The following is an 18868-nucleotide window of genomic DNA, read 5'->3' on the forward strand; positions in this document are numbered from 1 at the left end:
AAGTAGCATTTTAAACTCTGTGTATTGTATTATGCTTAAATGAATGTGCTATTTACTTATTGCGATGTACTCAGTCATCTGACACAAATACATTATAATACTATATAAAAAAGAAAAAGAAAAGAAATGTGATGTCCGAAACAACACTGTATGAAAAGGAGCTTAAAAAAACAAGAGTTTACAGAGTTTACAGCAAGGCTTGGGAAAACAAGCTGCACTAATTGGGTTTAGTGAATAATGTTCAATGAAAAAATTTGGTGAACAGAGTAGATCTTTTGGAGCTTAATTGCTCAAGCTGTATGAGAGAATTTAACTGGCTAAACAAACTTACTAAATAAAGATCCTTACTGAATACATAAGTCATGCAATCACACATGTACAGTCCATGTAGGTGAATGATAAAAAAATAAAAATAAATCATTGTTTGATATGCTTTCTTGTTTACAAGACAGCCAAAGACATGCTTATCCAAATAGCACTTACCTGTATCAGTAGCAATCTAGATAGAATCAGTAAAAAAACCTTAAGCTCTACCTTGAACATTCGATCAACAGAATTACAAATATTTACTTTTTTTTTTAACCAATAAATGGGCTTTTCACATGTGAACTAGTTAACCTTGGGTAATTCTTAACCTGCATATTTGTGGAGTCAGTGTGTCATGATGAAATGATGCGATGTTTCTGTGACTGTCCAAATCATGTAAATACAAGGCACACAATTGGTTGCCTGTTGCTAAAAATGTAGCTGTAACATCGGTTCACACTGCAATAGTTTGATGCTGCAATGTGGGGTTAACACCACAAATGCAGTGCTAAACTTTAGCACAACATTAAATTCTGTGGAAACTGACAATGATAGAAATACAGGCCACTTATAAATTGCAAATAACTTAATGAGAAACACTGACTGTTAAGTGTATTTACATTTTTAGAAATGTAATTTATAAATACAAGGAAATGTATTTACAATAATTATGTTCTCTCTCTTTATCTAGCTTGCCTCAATGTGGATATTTCTGGACATAGTAAAGAGTAAAGGACTAAACACAGAGCTGACAAAGCAGGATCTCACCTTTATTCAGAAATTAATTCAGGGGGATTATGATAAAGTTCCAAAGGTAAAATCATGTAAACTTCAATATCAAACAAGTTATGCAGAGTTTAAGTTGAATTTTAAATATGTTTGAATTATTCTTTATTAGAACAAGTCTTTCCTGTGTGATGTTGTGGCGAATAATTTGAATGGCATTGACGTGCGAAGATGGGACTATTTTGCACGGTAAATAACAAATAATATTTTACACATATAATTACCTTTTTTTTAAAAAAAAAAAACAAACAAACAAAGAAATCAAATTGACCAACAAAAGGTCAAACTTATGTCAAAAACTTGGCATGACGTTGATTTGATATAAAGTGAACATCATACATAATGGCCTATATATATATATATATATATATATATATATATATATATATATATATATATATATATAATTTCAGTGTGAGATTAACTTCCTAGTTTGACCCAATCACCACTGGAAGAGATTCCTGTCCAAACTGACCTTAAAATAATTTTTTAAAATAAAGTCTTTACTAATTTTAATAGTTTTTGTTATACTATTTTATGTCAAATTGATAAGAGAGAAACAATTGTTAAGCATTATATACATTGTGTTAATGATTTAAGGAGATTTATTAGAAATGGTTAACTTTAATTTAGTCTACTTTAAAATAGGTAATTATTGTATATGCAGATTTATTTTTTTACTTTTCAATAGTAGTATACAAATTTCTCACTGTAAATAAATACAATAACACACACACACACACACACACACACACACACACACACACACACACACACTGTTTTTAAAGAAAGAAAAAAATACTTACCAGTAGTGTATATTGTTATTACAAAATATTTATATTTAAAAACATAGATTTTTTTTCTTTTTTCTTTTACTTTTTATTCATCAAAGTATCTTAAAGTATCACATGTTCTGAAAAAATATTAAGCAGCAGAACTGTTTCCAACTTTGATAATTAATCATCATATTAGAATGATTTCTAAAGGATCCTGTGATAATGATCCTAAAAATTCAGCTTTGCATCAGAGAATTAAATGATAATTTAAAGTATAATAAATTTTAAAACAATTATTTTAAATTGTAATAATATATCACAATATTATTATTAGTATTATTTCTGTATTTTTGATCAAATAAATTCAGGCTTGATGAGCAGAAGAAACTTCTTTTAAAAACATTAAAAATAGTAATGTTTTTCACTTTGTTTTCCTTTTATTTTAAATTGTAGTTAAAACTCTATAAAATGACTTCTGAATTCATTTGAAGTGTTATTAAATAAACAATATTTGTTTATACAGAAAAACTACTGTATTTTTTACAGTATTTTTAAAGTTTTCCTAAATGACAAACAAATATATGTAAAATTACAAAAATAACATTTAAACCTTTAGATGATAAAATTATCAAATGTCTAGCAGCAACAGCTACCAAACGAAAACCATAAAATTAAAATAAAACCTCCTTATTTAAATAAGCTGACAACACTTATTCTACATGTATTTCCTGAATTTTTATGATCAAACACCTTTGACACCTTCATTGCCCTTGCGAATTCACGGTCTCACCAGCAATCCTGAAGACTTTCTATTCAGGTGCCATAGAAAGTGTATTGACTCTCAGTGTAACTTAATGTGGTATGGGAACAGCTCCAGAGACTTTACAGTTTTTACAGGAGACTTTATAGACAATAGTCATTCAGACAAGAGCTTTTATTGTCAAGACTGGTTTTTATCTCAGTTTGGTTCTACATAAATGAACCAAACTGAGAGACCCAGGAGGAGTTTCTTCCCCTAGGTCATCAGGCTCCTAAACTCAAAACCAGCCTCTTAACATCCATTTGTCTCCACTTAATATTCACTTAATCAGTAAGATAGTCATCATTCTCAACCTGCTTATATATGCTCTGTATAATTGTGTATGTGACAAAAACAAATCTTGAAACTTGAATCTAGATTGTGCACTTCAGTCCGGAAGAAGACCAAGAAACATTGATCTTATGCTGCATGTTGCTTTCTTTAAAGGCTGTGACTGTTGCTGATAGAGTAATAGTTATTAGTTTTCGCTTGTGTGCTTTTGTTAGCTGATAGTTAACAGCAAAAAAAAAAAAAAAAAAGATAAATTGTTTCAAAATAAGAATCCAGACAATACCTGTAAAGTAATGTAATACCTGTAAATTAATTTTACAGTTTTTGTTTGGCAGCTGCTTCATTGACTGTTTAACCCTTTCGAGTCGATTAACGCACACTGTAAAAAAAATTCCGTTAAATAACAGTAATTTTCTGGCAGCAGGGGTGCCAGTAAAGTACTGTTAATTTACAGCTCTTAACCATTAATTTACCACTCTTATTTTTTAACAGTATTTTACCGTAAATTCTACCATGGAAATTAACTCCACTCCCACTGCTTCAAACAGTTCGAGTTTTTAAACTAGCATTCCTACGATGTTAGTACTATGAACTTATTTCATTTGAGTCCACTGAGAAGGAATATTTCTTACACTTAATGTGCAGTAATAAAGTAACTAAATACATGACTTTTACTCAAATCACTGCAGCTCATTGTCAGCTATAGCACACATGTATGTGCTGAAGTAATTAACACAGAGATCATCACTGTATCAGCGACTCCACATTCACTGCCTTTATATAAAACAGCAGAAAATCAGAATTTGTGGCTCATCATTGACTGAAGCACCAGCTCTACTCTACAGCACAATGGTGAACAACAAAACTACATTAAACTAAACGATCTCTCTTGTGCAAACACAAATTAATACAGTCAAGTTCAGTATTTACTCTCATTATCAGTGTATGACTTTGCCTAATTTTTTTTCTATGGATGTTCACAAATATTTTAGTTAAATTAACTTATTTTTCATTTGGTAAATCTGACGTTTACATTTTACAGTATGTTACTGTTTTTCCTTGACTTGACGGCAAAAAACTGTAGAAAAACACTTTTTTTGCTGGCAACCATTAATTTACGGCAAGAATCAGTAGAAAAACAGTTATTTACTGGCAGCAGGGGTGCCAGTAAATAACTGTTTTTCTACAGTTTGTTTCCTGTAAATTAATTACAGTTTATTACTGTTAAATTATGTTTCATTCTGTTTTTTCTTCATCTTAAATCTTTAACCCTTTAAACCCCACAAGAAAATCCTCAGTTTTAAATGAACACTTATAATGTGTGCACACTACAGAGTGTTAGAGTAACACTGAATCAGTGAAGTTAATGAGATAATTCTGTGATTAATTGATGATTGAGCATAAGTGATAAACACCTGCAGAATCACTGAAGGAAAGAGAAACACAAGAACTACAAATGACTTCAGCCACAGCCTTAGATGAAATCAACTGAATAAAAGAATACATCAAATCTCTCAAGATCCGATTAAACAACTACTAAAACAGCTTCACCAGATTCACATTACTAACCAGACTGACTTTATTTCTGTCAGATGTCTACAGAAGAACTTATGGAGAGTTAAATAGGTTTAGGTGTTTTTTTCACTACCATGATGGAGATCAGTGTTTACTTTAGTTGGGCTCTTGAACGTGACTTTTCAACAACTAAGGTTTTTTTTTTTTTTCATGCTGTAACAATGCGCCTTTGGAACCTGTTATAGCAAAACAAAAGTACACAAAAGAAAAAAAATCTGATATTGTTGTTTATAGACTGACAAGAACAAATACTATTATTTCTGATCTAATCTCGTGTCTCTTCTCTTATTGAATATTGATACTACAGCATGAGAAGGAACACTGCTGAGCCATAAGTTATGAAAGACTGCTAAGAAAATGTCACTCATAATAAAAAAATAAAAAAACCTTTGCTGAAATTTAGACAGAAATATCAAGAATCAGCGTATGAATCACAACAATGGTGACAATCCACAAAATAAATGAACAGATCAGTTCTGAACATCACAACACATGCTACTAAAACTTAAAACAAATGCAAAATTATAAGCACATAAGAATTCAAGAAAATAAGTGAACAATTCAGGGGCATAATTTATTCATGCCGCAATGCATGCTGGGAATCATGGATGAGTTTTATCCTGTGCTGGTACCCAGCATGCATTGCATCATGAACCTTTTGATTGTCACCATTGTTGAGATTCATATGCTGATTGTTGATTTCTCTCTTTGAGTGTTGTGGGGACTGCTGCCCGAAATACTTTTTAACTAAAACTAGTCGTTAAATCCATAAATACTGGTTATCTCACTACTTTTCAATCTTACTAAACTGAAGTGTTATTGACTCAAATATTTCAACACCAGATTAATATTTGATTATTATAGCAACACTTTAAGTCAGTCTAGTAGATCATGCCTGTTAGAAACAACCATAATCACTTGACTATCAAAATTAATACTGCTGTAACAGATGCATCATAAAGATACAAATACAGCAATAAAACAAAATGTAAAGTGTAAAAGTCAATGGTCAGGAGCCCAACTAAAGCAAACACTGATCTCCACAATGGTGACGCTAAACGAAACAGTAACATTATCATCTAAATCTCTTTAATTCTCAATAAGATCTTTTGATCTCTGTTCTCTGATTGGCAGAAATAAAGTCAGTCTGGTTAGTAATGTGTGAAGTTGGTGAAGCTGTTTGTTGATCGTTTAAATCTTCAGTTGATTTCATCTAAGGCTGTGGCTGAAGTCAGTTGTATTTCATGTGTTTGTCTTGTTATGTTTTTTTTTTCTTCAGTGATTCTACTCATTAACAGCAGCTGTTGATCATTGTCTGAATTCACTCATTAGTGTTCATTCTCTCTGTCAGGTGGACTATATTTGTAAACTCATGTAGGGAATAGTGAATGAGGGTGTAGGGTGTGATTTGAAACACAGCCGCTGAGTGTCGAATTTGAACGTTGTTATTTTACAATATATAGCAGCAGGCCACTTCTCGAAAACGATGAATATTACCCAGAATGCACTGTTTAAATGAAAAACAGTATTTTACTGTCGAAATTTGGCCGTTTTTTTACAGCGATTTTTAACAGTGCATATATGCGTTTTGAGTCATTTTCACCTGATAAACCCGGAAAGAAGTTAAATTACACTCTCAGTTTTAATCGTACAGATAAGAGCAATACATCAGTCGAATCTCTAAAGGGTCTAGTTTTTTTTGGATACAGACATAATAACAAAAAACATTTGTGCACTTATAAAATAAAGATAACAAACAAGGTGCGCTGTCTACAGTCTTTGTCTCCGCTGATCGTCATGTACAAACATTTCATTAAAATGAACTGTAACTCCGTGAATACTCAACGAAGAGACATGAGAGAGATATCTATAGAAAGCCTGGAATGTCTACTTTGAAACTAAACAAGTGCTGCCGAAAACAAATATTCTGAGATAAAGTAATCCATATGAAAACAACGCAATGTCTGTTTTTCATATCTCCGCTCATTATATCTAATGTGACCACGGCCCTGCGCTGAACGCGCTATTCAGATTCAAACTGAAGCGCGACTTGAATACACCCACACAGAAGAAAAAGCAGCGAGACTGTTCTTCAAGTCTTTATTTTATTTTACTGTTTGCTTCACGACGAGAGGACTAAGACATAATTCACCCCAAAAAGATGTGATGTGGTTGAGGATTTGAGAAATGGATTTCCTCAGAAAAAAGAATGAAGCACTTTATTCAGCAGAGATCATAAACATGAGTAAGTCTCTTTTTGTTTATTTGTACTAGTTTTCACATAACGTGTAAACATTTTACTAGTTAGACTTTTTCCAAATACCTTTTCCAAACTATAATTCCTGACTAAATGTATAATCAAGTGAAACATTATGAAGTTTCAATAACAATATACAATACTATACCATTCAAAAGCTTGATGTAAATAATATAAATGTGACAAATAGAGATAACTCTAACAAATGTAAAAACAATGCAGTTCTTTCGATTTATTCCCCCTAAAAAAACCTGAAAAATATTATCAGCTCTTTTCAACATTAATAATAATAATAATAATAATAATGATGATGATAATAAATGGGGTTTATTTGGTAGAAAATAAGATTGTTAAAAGGATTTCTGAAGGACTGTGTGACTAGAGAAAGGATGCCAAAAAATTTGAAAGTCAGCTTTGATTGTTCCTAATAAACTGTTTAACTGCTCCCCCAAGTGGATATTAAATTATGTTGTGGGATAATTACATATATTCTTAATAAACTACAAACATAAAATTATATACTTTTATTTTGTTCTCACATTCTTTCTTGTAAGTCCTCCCTCACAGTGGCACAGTTGAATGGGAGGCTCATTATGCAGCTCATTATGCAGGCCTTTGTCTTCTCAGGTGTAAATCACAATGATATTCATGATAGTTGACGCCTACTCGCATATGACTTTTACCAACAAAAAGTGTTTTAGAAAATTTAAATCAATATATTGTTTTCTGTGAGTGAGTAAACAAGATGATTTTCACATCATTCAGAAAGAAAAATTCTAGGCTACAAGCTCCAGTTCTCAACTTTTCCGGCAACCAATTTTATGTATGTGTTTTATTGCCTTATTCAAGTGATTTAACATTTTTAGTTTTTCACTAACCATGCATAACATTTTTTTCCTCAAAAATACAATCATGTACATGCATGCATTTCACATATTATTATAGCCCAGTTTGTGCTGATTACAGTGATATTAGACTTTACCCATTTAGATATTTATAAGAAACTGAAAAAAGCACAAATGTCAGGGCATGACAAAACTTCTCAAGGCCCCAAAAATACCCTTAGACTCCAGAGGGTTAAATAAAATAATAATAATTAATAAATAATAATAAATAAATAATTAAATAAATAACAATTGAGAGCGAAAATGCAAATGTTGTCCTCTCGTGTATCCACCAGTGATGGGCGGGTTAGTGTATAAACAACCCACACCCGATCGAGATTCTCAACTAAAGCAAAAAAAGTACCTGACCCGCTTCCTCACCCGCATTTTTTAAAAGTAGTAAATGTGTCGCCCCTTTATATTAATTTTATTACTTAAATAGGCTATAACCTACAGGAAAATAAGCGTTATGACCGCTCACACAAAGCTTACCATCTTGATGATGTGTTTTTTTTTTTTTCTGTGGTACTCACATGCACCATGTCACTTCACGTTGTATTCTCCACCATGCCCCACAGAAAAACTGCTTTTGCATAAAATGCAAAAAGCTCTCTCTGCTTCGCCATCTACAGGTATTAACCAACAGTATGTTGTTGTCCAATCGCTATTACAAATGCATCTTATCTTTTTTGTGGCCATGGCTGCTAAACCTGACCATGCAGCACACGCTCTCCAATTTGAGATTGTTGAAAACGTTGAGGAGGCATTCATGCACCAGTAAGTTTGATTGATGTACGACTCAGCCTATCGACTAACGCTTTTATTGCTCTCCTCTGAACTATTGGACATAAGTTAACAGTACGCCTATGAACGTATCCATATATTTATTAGGCAGGCTCGAAATAAAAAGCTGGACAGATGGTCAATTTGCATGAGGTGGGACAAAGGGTAATATTGCTGTACAGTACAACAAAGTGGGACAGGTGGTCACTCTATTCGCGCCAGTTAAAGCATCATTAAAGCTGATTTACATGGATTACTGTAGGTCTCTTCCTGGTTGCCACCATGTTCGGATCACATGAGCAGTCTGGTATTAATAACCCTTTATGTTTGGACACTTTCACTTGTGGAACAAATGAACCATGACTGGATAAAACATTTCTATAATAGTAAAATATAAATGTGAAAATGGTCACTTATGTTTGATGCCGCATGCTATTAGGTGTCAGGATAAAGTCAGAGATCAGTCGTATCAGTCAACAGTACTGTACTGACTAATGTTCTCTCTTTCAGGGACTGTTATTATCTCGGCATCCCAAACAGCTTTGACCATCAGCGTCTGCTGAAATCTGCTCGAGTCTGTAAAGTCGAAGGGTCGAATCACATCTGCTTCAGAGACAAGGTACATGATACACAAGATCCCTCGTCCACCAGTGCTTATTCCTTGGCTGATTGTTTTCAGTCTGTTTGAAAGCACTGCAAGTCTCACATCCATCCATATAAAACAACAAAACGCTGACTTTAGTTGATCTGTGCACTATGACAGTCACCCAGTCTTTAGTCATCTTACAAGTTTCCACTTCAGCTAAATTTAAGAGTGATATTTATGAATGAAAATTGAAAACCTTTATATTTCAATATCTGCAACTTAATGTAAGTCATCACGTAAAACCATTTAATGTTTTTCATTTAATTTTTAATATGTGACTGTGTTTGTGTCATCCTTTCTCTCACAGGTGGCAGATAATATTTATGACATGTTTCACACCCGCTACACTCTTTATCAGCAGGCCTACCAGCACAAGATCGTCAACATCATCGAAGACAAGTACATTATTATTATTATTATTATTATTATTATTATTATTATTATTATTATTATTCAGTTAAAAACTTTTTTATAATGCATTATTTTTTTATAATTTGTTCATTAGAATCATAAAAGCTCTCTTAGAAGCAAAAGACCCGCTTGAGATCTCACCGATTTCAGAAACCCTTTCACCTGATGATATCAAACAGAAGATCGAAAATATTACAAGCAGCTCACGAAAACGCAAGATGACGACACATGAAGATGAAAAGACTGCAAAGTTCATTAAACTGACAGGTAAGTTGTAAACATGGAAGAAGTTAAAAAATTATACTTGTCATTTGACCAGAAGAGTTTCCATCAAATTTTCCTTATTCTATCAGATCACATCTTTGAGAAGATCTTGTACTCCAGTGCTCACAGCCGAAAAGAGCTTGAGGATGTTGTGATGCGACGCCTGCCGAAGTGTGTGGGAGAGACTCGACTACAAGAAACTGAAGAGAAAGATGAAGAGTCCTTCAAGGTAGAAGAAATTATAGAAAACACAATGTTTTATTTAACTGCCATCTTCAACTTAGATTTCTTCTAAACATTGTGGAGGGCACTGAATTTACAATGTTAAAATATCATCTTTGACTGCTGGCCTGTTCTACACTGTTTCTTTTTTTTTCCTTCACATCTGCTGTATTCTGAAAGGCTCATTGTTGCGAGTAATTCACAAATAGAATTATAGTGAAGCATATAATTAAAACTTCATTCAGAAATATAATTCTAATCTTGCCCTTTTGAACTGTACTTTAGGGTTAGAAATTGTGAATTGGTAAATGCATTTTGTATTGTTACTCCATTGAACTGACATGTTCCTGTTTGTATCCCAGTTTGCTGGTGGATGGTTGGCAAACTGGGACAGTGTGATGAAGATCACAGAAAGGAAATAATATAATATTTTAAGGAAAAAATGCAATGCAATAATGTGTTCCTTATCATAACCATCTCCCTTTTAAATTATTATTATTTTTCTAACCTTAACTAAATTAACTTAAATATAACAGCACTCTAGAATGCTCTATGAATGAAATGTCCCATTAATTAGTATCAGTAAATGCATGAACAAGCATTTAATCTTTGTAACGTTATTTTATTGTTTATTATTAGTTCATGTCAGCTCAGGTCCAGTAAAATCTATGAACAGATGCATTCTTTTTTATACTAAATGTTCAAATTAACAATAATAGATATGATTAACATGCTAAATTAATATGCTTTAGAAGTATATTTCATTGTTAGTTCATGTTAGCTAATCTAGTTCACTGATTTTAACAAATGTGCTTACCGTCCAGACACAAACCATCACTTTCATTTTCTCATCATTTCATCTTTTCAAACATTACAGTCCACAGAAATTTGCAGTTAAATAGCACTCAATCTCTTTTTATTTTTTTTTTATTTTTTTTTTTGGTTGTGGTGGGGGGTGGGGGGGGGGTGACATACACAGATAATAACACACACTCTTATAGATCATTTGTTTTCATTTGTTGAACTGAAATCCACATTTCTACAGGCTGAGTGGGAAACAGCAGTGGCCGAGTGGAACAAACTTCACCCAGATCTGGTCTTGTATAAGGAGGATTTCAGCACTGAAGTATGCTGTGTTCAAAACAACATTTACAGTCTTTATATTTTTATTAGTGCTTTCAATCAATAAAAATAAATAAATAAACAAATTGCACATTTTTTATTACATTAATCGCAATGTACATACCCAAAATGAAAAGGTTTCTGCTCATAATTCTTTCTGACTAGATACATAATCAACCTATGTTTAAAAAGCTGACACTTCAAAGTTTACTGTTCAAGAATCAGAATTACTTAGACTGTTATTTTAATAAAGATATATGAGCTCAAATACAAAAATAAAAATATTAAAAACATATATTTTAAATGTATAAAACAATTGTTGATACAGGACATGAGTTTACAAACACAATATAGCCAAAGCCACAAGTCTACTAAAGCTTCATTTGAAATTTCATAATATAATCTGTAAAACTGTGAATTGTATGAAATATTTTCTAAGGCCATGTCATGTGTGTTTTTAGTGAAGGCTTATCTGATTGATTTATGGCCCTTGTTATCTAAACTCTCATGTAAAGCTCTACTGTGTGCTGTCTCTGTGTGCTGGCTCTGAATAACCCCCCCCCCCCCCCCCCCCCCCATTCATGATTCTTTTGTTCTCACGAATCAAGTCTTTCACACCTCCGTCAGGTGTGACAAAATAAAAAAATTAAAAAATGCCTACGTTAATGCATTAATTTTGACAGCACTAATATTTTTTTAGCACTTCTTGTTTTTTTTGTTTTTTTTTTAAGCAACTGTTTAGTAACTGTAACATTGTAAATTTCCTCTCACAGGTGATTAAACTGGATTATAATAAAGAGGCTGAAAACCCTATCAACAGTGTCTATTTCTACAGAAAGAAGCAGCAGAATAAAGGCCACAAGATTCGGAAATATGAGGTACTCAAACCACTGTGCTGCTCAAGTAACTTGCCACTTCCAAAAATGATCAACATATTAGAAATGTTTTTTGTAGAATAAGTAATTATTTCAGGGCCACTATTATCAAAGATGATTGACAGTTAGAACACTGTGTGGATTGGTGGTATGGTCATGGTTCTGTTGTGACAGTCAGAGAGAGCAGACCCCCTGGCAGTAGACAGAACAGAATCAACACCAATGTATTAAAGATATCATTAATGTTAGTAACATCAATTTTAATATAACAACACATTTCTGGGGACGGAGCAGGGTAATTAGCTTCTGAGCAAAGCAATAAGCATGCTATGATAGTGTATTCCTAAAGGTGTCATGGATCAATTGAGTCTGCTGATACAAGCTTGCTTGATGTGATCTGCCAAAACTAACTCTATGCTTGATTTTATTACAACACTTAATGAAGTGATTGCTGAAGCAAAAAATAGCAGCTTTCATTCACAGTCAGTTTTTTTTCCATTAAACAGCTGCTTCCCACCAATACATTTTTTTATGTTCTAGGAATGTTGTGAGCGGCTAGTTTTATTTTAGTTCCCAGAATTTTCTGCTAAAAGTTAGGATAACATTCTCTAAAAACATTCTAAAAATGTCTATAGATAACATTGTCACAACATTATTCTCTAACATTCTAATAAAGCTTCCCATCACACTAGATGTGGACTGACATTGCTCAGAAGTCAAATGTTGGTTGAAAGTGAAAGCCCAACCTCTGTTTGGTGTCAAACTTTAGCGTAAATAACTCCAAAAACAGTATTACCAACTTCACTTATTATAAACAAGATTGACTTTATTTCTGTCATAAATGTAGAAAAGTTTTTATTGAGATTAAGAGAGGTGTTGGTGGTTTATTGAAAACAATAGTTTAGTTTGACATCACCATTATGGTGATCAGCATTTGGGCAGTATGAGTCTTTTCAGTGTTATTGTTCATTTAACTGCTGTAACTATATTTGTTACAGAGAAAACAGTGAGAGAAAAATGTCATCATTGGTTACTTGCTGATGTTAAAGATTTTCTTGTGTAATGACCTGATCATCTGGTTTTATCTGGAGTCTAATCTATGCTATTAATTCAATATTAGTGACTATAGTAGATGTGTTGTAACGCACAGGATCCTGCTGATTTATATCATATCTATTTTTGTCCGTTCTTTTTAAATTACATTGTTGATGAATAAATGCTTAGACACAGAGACCTCAAGAATTAGTGTATGAATCTCAACAATGTTGACATGCTTCATGCCGCAATGCATTCTGGGTGCCATGGATGAGTTTTGTATGATGTACCCAGAATACATTGCAATATGAGGCATGTCACCATTGTTGAGAGTCATACACTGAATCTTGGTGTTTGTTTGACAAATAAATGTGTTTCTGTCAAATCCTTGAAATTATCTGCTTGAAATTCAGCTGGGTCTCAGGCTGTTAACCAATTGCGTCACATTAATAAATAATGAGTAGCCAACACCATACATTAGATTGAGTGAAAACAAGCAATCAGACTTCATAAATGATGATTAATTAGTCATCAGCAAGCAACAAGCATCAGCTAACTACATGCTCTCGTGCTGTTTTGGTCATAATAATGATTACAGCATCCAAAGATAAACACTGACAAGACAAGTGTCAAATTGCACAACTAAAACCAACACTTATCACCATTATGGTGACATCGGACCAGACCATTACTTTTAAACAGACATCAACATCTAAACCTCTGCTTAAATCATATATAATTAAATTAGAATGTTAGGGGATAATGTTCTAATAATGTTATTAATAAACATTTTTAGAATGTTTTTAGAGAACGTTATCCCATCTTTTGTGAGAACATTCTGGGAACAAAAATAAAACTACCCGCTAAAAACATTTTTAGAAGAATCATGGTAATGTTCTAAGAACATTTTTAGAATAAAAAAATTATAGCTGGGTTGTGAGCTAACAGTTGGCCTACACTGTCAGATTAAATGTAGAACAATTTTATCTTTAGTGAAACAGCAGCTTGTTTTGTTTATTATATATTTTTCAAAACGGTAAAAAAAAAAATAAAAAAAAAAATAAATTGTAAGTCAATATTAATTTGTTCCAAAAGTGATTGATAATAGTGAGGTTAAAGGAATAGTTTTCCCAAAAATGAAAATTCTGTCATTAATTTCTCACTCTCATTTTGTTTCAAACCCATCTTAAAGCTCTCGGATTTCATCGAAAATATCTTACAGGTTTGAAATGACATGAGGGTGTGTAATCAATGACATAATTTTCATTTTTGGGTGAACAATCTCTTTAAGGTGAGTGGTATTCAGATGGTCATATAACAACTTTTATTTCAATAGTCACAAAAAAAGACATCCCGGGATGCAGGGAAACTTAATTTGGGTAAAAAGTAAGTTTTCTAGATCTGTAATGACTGATCAACAAGTTGATTTCACTTGTATCTCAGATATCCAGTCTTCTGCCGAAGAAGTTTAGTGAACATGTTGGTCGAGTTTACTACACAAAAAACTCTGATGAGGAGGAGAAGGACGCTAAGGACTGCTTTATATGGTGGCGCCTTGGCAAGGTGAGTGTTTGTTTGTGTTGTAGTTTGTTGTAGTTTGTTTGTCATTCCTGCAGATCTGACACACACAGACACGGTGTGTAAGCCACACAAAAAAACAGTATAATGAGCATATAAGCTGTGTTTCCATATATAATGCCAGTTTAACAGGAAGTGACAATCTTGTTCTCTTTGACTCATTGGATAGAAAGGTGCCTAATCACAAGTGATATTTAAAATGTGCAAATATATATATTTTTTATTCTTGTAACTTTGGATGGAAACCCGGCTATACACAACAAAATCTCCAGTGTTAATTTAACACTCTGAGTGTGGACACATATAAACACTGAAGCAGTTAATGAGATAATTAATTTAATTGAGTTATGATTGACCATTATTGAAGACACCTGATGTTAACAAGCAGAATCACCAACCGAGAAAATTAAAACAAACATTGACCACTATAATGGTGACACACAAATTGTGATTTTCTTGTTTGTTGATTCTGCTTGTTAACATCAGGTGTCTTCAATAATGGTCAATCATAACTCAATTAACTTCTTAATTATCTCATTAACTTCAACTCTGCTTCAGTATTACTTTTAACACTGCTTCAGTGTTTATGTGAGTCCACACTTAGAGTGTTAAATTAACACTGGGGATTTTGCTGTGTAGTCAAGGTGTTTTGATGTTGGCTCAAAACAGCACAATTACCTGCATTAAAAAAAAAAAAAAGAACTCACCTTCTCGCTTCTCTTTCTTTTTCTTCAAGTGTGTAATTGAGCTATACGATCAGAATGAGTTTAAAGGTACCAAGTGTGTGGTCACAGGGAACTGTTCATCATTGGACTGCTGCAGTATAACAGAGGTTCGCTCCTGTAAGGTGATCCAAGGCGTCTGGAAGCTCTGGAAGGGTCGTGGCTATGATGATTACCTAATGAAGGAGGGAGAGTATCCCAATCTTAAGGCATTGAGCAATAGCATACCCACTGCTTCTGCTCCTGCTCCCGCTCCCGTTCCTGATCCTGCTTGGTGTCTTGAATGTTTGCCATTTAAGATCCATCTCTATGAAAAGGAGAATTTTGAAGGCCAAATCTTTGAAACAACAGTTGACCACGGCTGTGGTATAAAGGAGGTCCGCTCCTGTAAGGTGCTCAGTGGTCTCTGGGATCTCTATGAGGGTCGTGACTATGCTGAACCCCATTACCAACTGAAGGTGGGGGAGTATCCCAATCCTGGGTCATGGGGCAATGGCAACACTGCTCCTGCTCTGTCTGTTAAACGTATGACATCTTATAAGATCCAGCTTTTTGAAAAGGAAGATTTTGAAGAGCCAATGCATGAGACAACAGTTGACCGTCATTCATTGGACGGCTGTGGTATAAATGAGGTTCGCTCCTGTAAGGTGCTCAGTGGTCTTTGGGGTCTCTATGAAGGTCCTGCATATGCTGAACCCCGTTACCAACTGAAAGAGGGGGAGGAGTATCCCAATCCTGGGTCGTGGTGTGCCAGTGACCCCACTGCTCCTGCTCAGTCTGTGAAACGTGTGACAGAGTAAATTCTATAACTGCATCCATCTTTTGCCCTCATTCATCTTTAAAGTAGGACTGTCAATGTAAATCATTAATTTGATGTTTAATTATAATTTCTAAACAAAAATTGTCTAATCAGGGATTTACTCTGCTCTCAAAAATTTTAATATGTTTTACTTTATCTTAATTGTTTTCTCTCCAAATGGCAAGATATACACTATACATTGGGAATAACTTGATTAATTACGTATCCTGTCATGATAGCATGTCATGCAATTAATTTGATTTCGCAGATGCTTTTATCCAAAGCGTCTAGAAAAGGAGTAACTCCAGGATTGAATGCTTACAACTGATTGACAGCTACTGAAGCCACATGTGCCTAAATGAGATTATATTGTGAATAAAGCGTGTGGCAGATGCTGCTGAAAAAGAGCAGTGCAATGAAATAACAGTGATGAGTAAATCAGTTTATAGAAACCGCTATTAAACTATAGTGGGGGAGGATTTCACCTTGTTTTTACTTCTTCACGAATGCAGTAGACTGATATTTGGGGCTAATAGTTGATTTATGTTAGTGTTTGAGCAGCTTTCTATATGCATGTCGTAATTATTATTATTATTCACAATGTGGTGCTGGATTTTGGGTGAATAGACACTAGTTAACAGAAGATAATGGTGAAGGGTTGTGTTATATTAGGACAGGTTTGTTTGCTGATGGATAAATATAGGTAACCGATGGACCATTTATTTATTTTTTTGGTAATTTACTGTGTGTGTGTAGAGTAGAGATCTGGTACAGTTCTTGTGAGATATTTTGGGGAGGTGCTAATTTTTAGAGATTGAATTTGACATGGAATCAGTCTTTCTACATCTAATCTTTAATATTTTAGGATGCAGGAGTTTACTTATATATTTCTTCTGTGATAAATGGGAAAACAGGTTATTGGGGGAAAAATGTAATGCATTTCAGCTTGTTATTCTCAAAAACTGACAAAAATAAACTGTAATGCATCAACAACAATGGTGGAGAACTAATTTATTTCTTGTCTAATAAATGTTTGTTTTATTTAATTTTTTAACTAATTCATCTGTTTTGATGCACTAATTAGAAAGTTTCTGAAGACTAATAAAACCAGCTGGACAGATTTGAACCAAAATCAAAATAAGAGTGAGAACCAAAATGTGCTGAATATATTTTATTTGTTTTTAATGCACATAGCTGTCATCTTTTTACAATATTGCAGCATTTTGATCATATATGAAAATATCAATTGCTCAAAATAACAGCAGTTTACACACAAAACAGTCTCAGTAAGTTAATACAGTAGTCAACATTTGAAGTGGATCAAAAAAGTTCATCACAGTTGTCCTAAGACAAAAACAAATGGATTAAATTGTACTCAAGGTGTGGGTAATAACTTTTACAGTTCTGTGTTTTTGCAGGGTTTTCTCTTTGTGACAAATAGCTTGATGTGAGGTAAATAAAGTAAATGAATAAAAGCTGGAGGGTGATTTGTTAATTGTAATTTCAAGGCTATATTGAGATTATTAATAATACTACTACTACTACTCATAATAATAATAAAATCTTTGAATCTGTCTGGATCAATTTGAATATACCTTAATAACCTTTTTATTATTTTACATCTACAATGCTTTGTTATTCTTTCACTGATCAGGTCAATGTTTTACTCTTTTAATTTGTATTGTTGTGCTGGCAGTTACCCAGAAGGTCGTAACTTCTGTCTGTGTATTGATAGTTGTGTCGATAAAGCATGTCCTGTTTAAGATATTGATGTGTGACATTATCATTTATTGAATGATATGTATAGATATAATGATATAATAAGATGTATGGATTGATTTGGGAACAGTATTTGTACAGGTTTATTTGATGAGGTCATTTCCAGATCCTGTCCCAGCACATTGACAGAGGTCTGCAGCTCCTCCTGCAGGAAACATGACAAAACTACACCTTCTGAAGAATCTGTGAAGTGAGAATGAGAACAGCAGCTCACATGAACAAACTCTCTGATAGTATTCTTTCATTTTCTCCTTCACTTTGTCCTGTATTCTCCAGATTCCAGGTTAAACTCCAGAAAAGTGGTTGATATTGTTCTTCACATTAACCTTGCTATGACTGTAGTGGATATATTGTTCACAACACCCTCTAAAACACCCACTCACCCATCTCAGAGGAACGAAAGTAAAAAACTCCCTTCCCTAGAAACCAGACGACTGATCTGCATCTTATCCCCACCCAGGAGTCATACTTGGTCTCAGTTCACTATACTGTTCTGTCTGTTTTTAAAAATAAATCAAAGGCTAGATAGATAGACAGATTTTTCTTGATAAGTACCAACAGGAAACCCTTCTTAGAGTACAGCACTGTGTTGAATTCTCGAATGTGAACAGCATTTGTGTGAGTGAAATGGTGGAAGTGAACTTATGTGTCCAGTACGTGGTAATGTGTTGTTCTTTTCTAATTGGCAAATATGAATGAGCAAAAATATTTATGTAGTTGCATGTGAAATTGTCATAAACAGGGCTGGGTGCAGGTACCAGTGGGACCTGTTTGAAGTTGTTTAATTTGTATGTTTGTTCTGTTTATTTACTTGTGCTATTTACACAATGTTTACATTTTTTCCAGGTACAAAAACTGAATAATCAAATGTAAGATAGCACTGCATAGTCTATACTGTACAAATTATGTATACAGTCAAAACAAAATTTAAAATAAAATATGACAAGAACTCAGAGTT

General features: G+C 33.5%; 1 protein-coding gene across 1 annotated transcript; it reads left to right on the forward strand.

The window, feature by feature from the left end:
• The first annotated feature begins 912 nt into the window (after positions 1-912).
• Positions 913-17127, forward strand: LOC127949450 (uncharacterized). Its single transcript, XM_052546763.1, has 10 exons — positions 913-1120; positions 1205-1281; positions 8968-9076; positions 9411-9502; positions 9609-9781; positions 9868-10007; positions 11046-11126; positions 11896-12000; positions 14476-14595; positions 15347-17127. The coding sequence occupies exons 1-10, from the start codon at positions 1007-1009 to the stop codon at positions 16130-16132; spliced, it is 1797 nt and encodes a 598-aa protein (XP_052402723.1). The 5' UTR covers positions 913-1006; the 3' UTR covers positions 16133-17127.
• Positions 17128-18868: the final 1741 nt, after the last annotated feature.

The sequence above is a fragment of the Carassius gibelio genome, chromosome B1 (genome assembly GCF_023724105.1).
Source record: "Carassius gibelio isolate Cgi1373 ecotype wild population from Czech Republic chromosome B1, carGib1.2-hapl.c, whole genome shotgun sequence".
Classification (NCBI taxonomy): Eukaryota; Metazoa; Chordata; class Actinopteri; order Cypriniformes; family Cyprinidae; genus Carassius; species Carassius gibelio.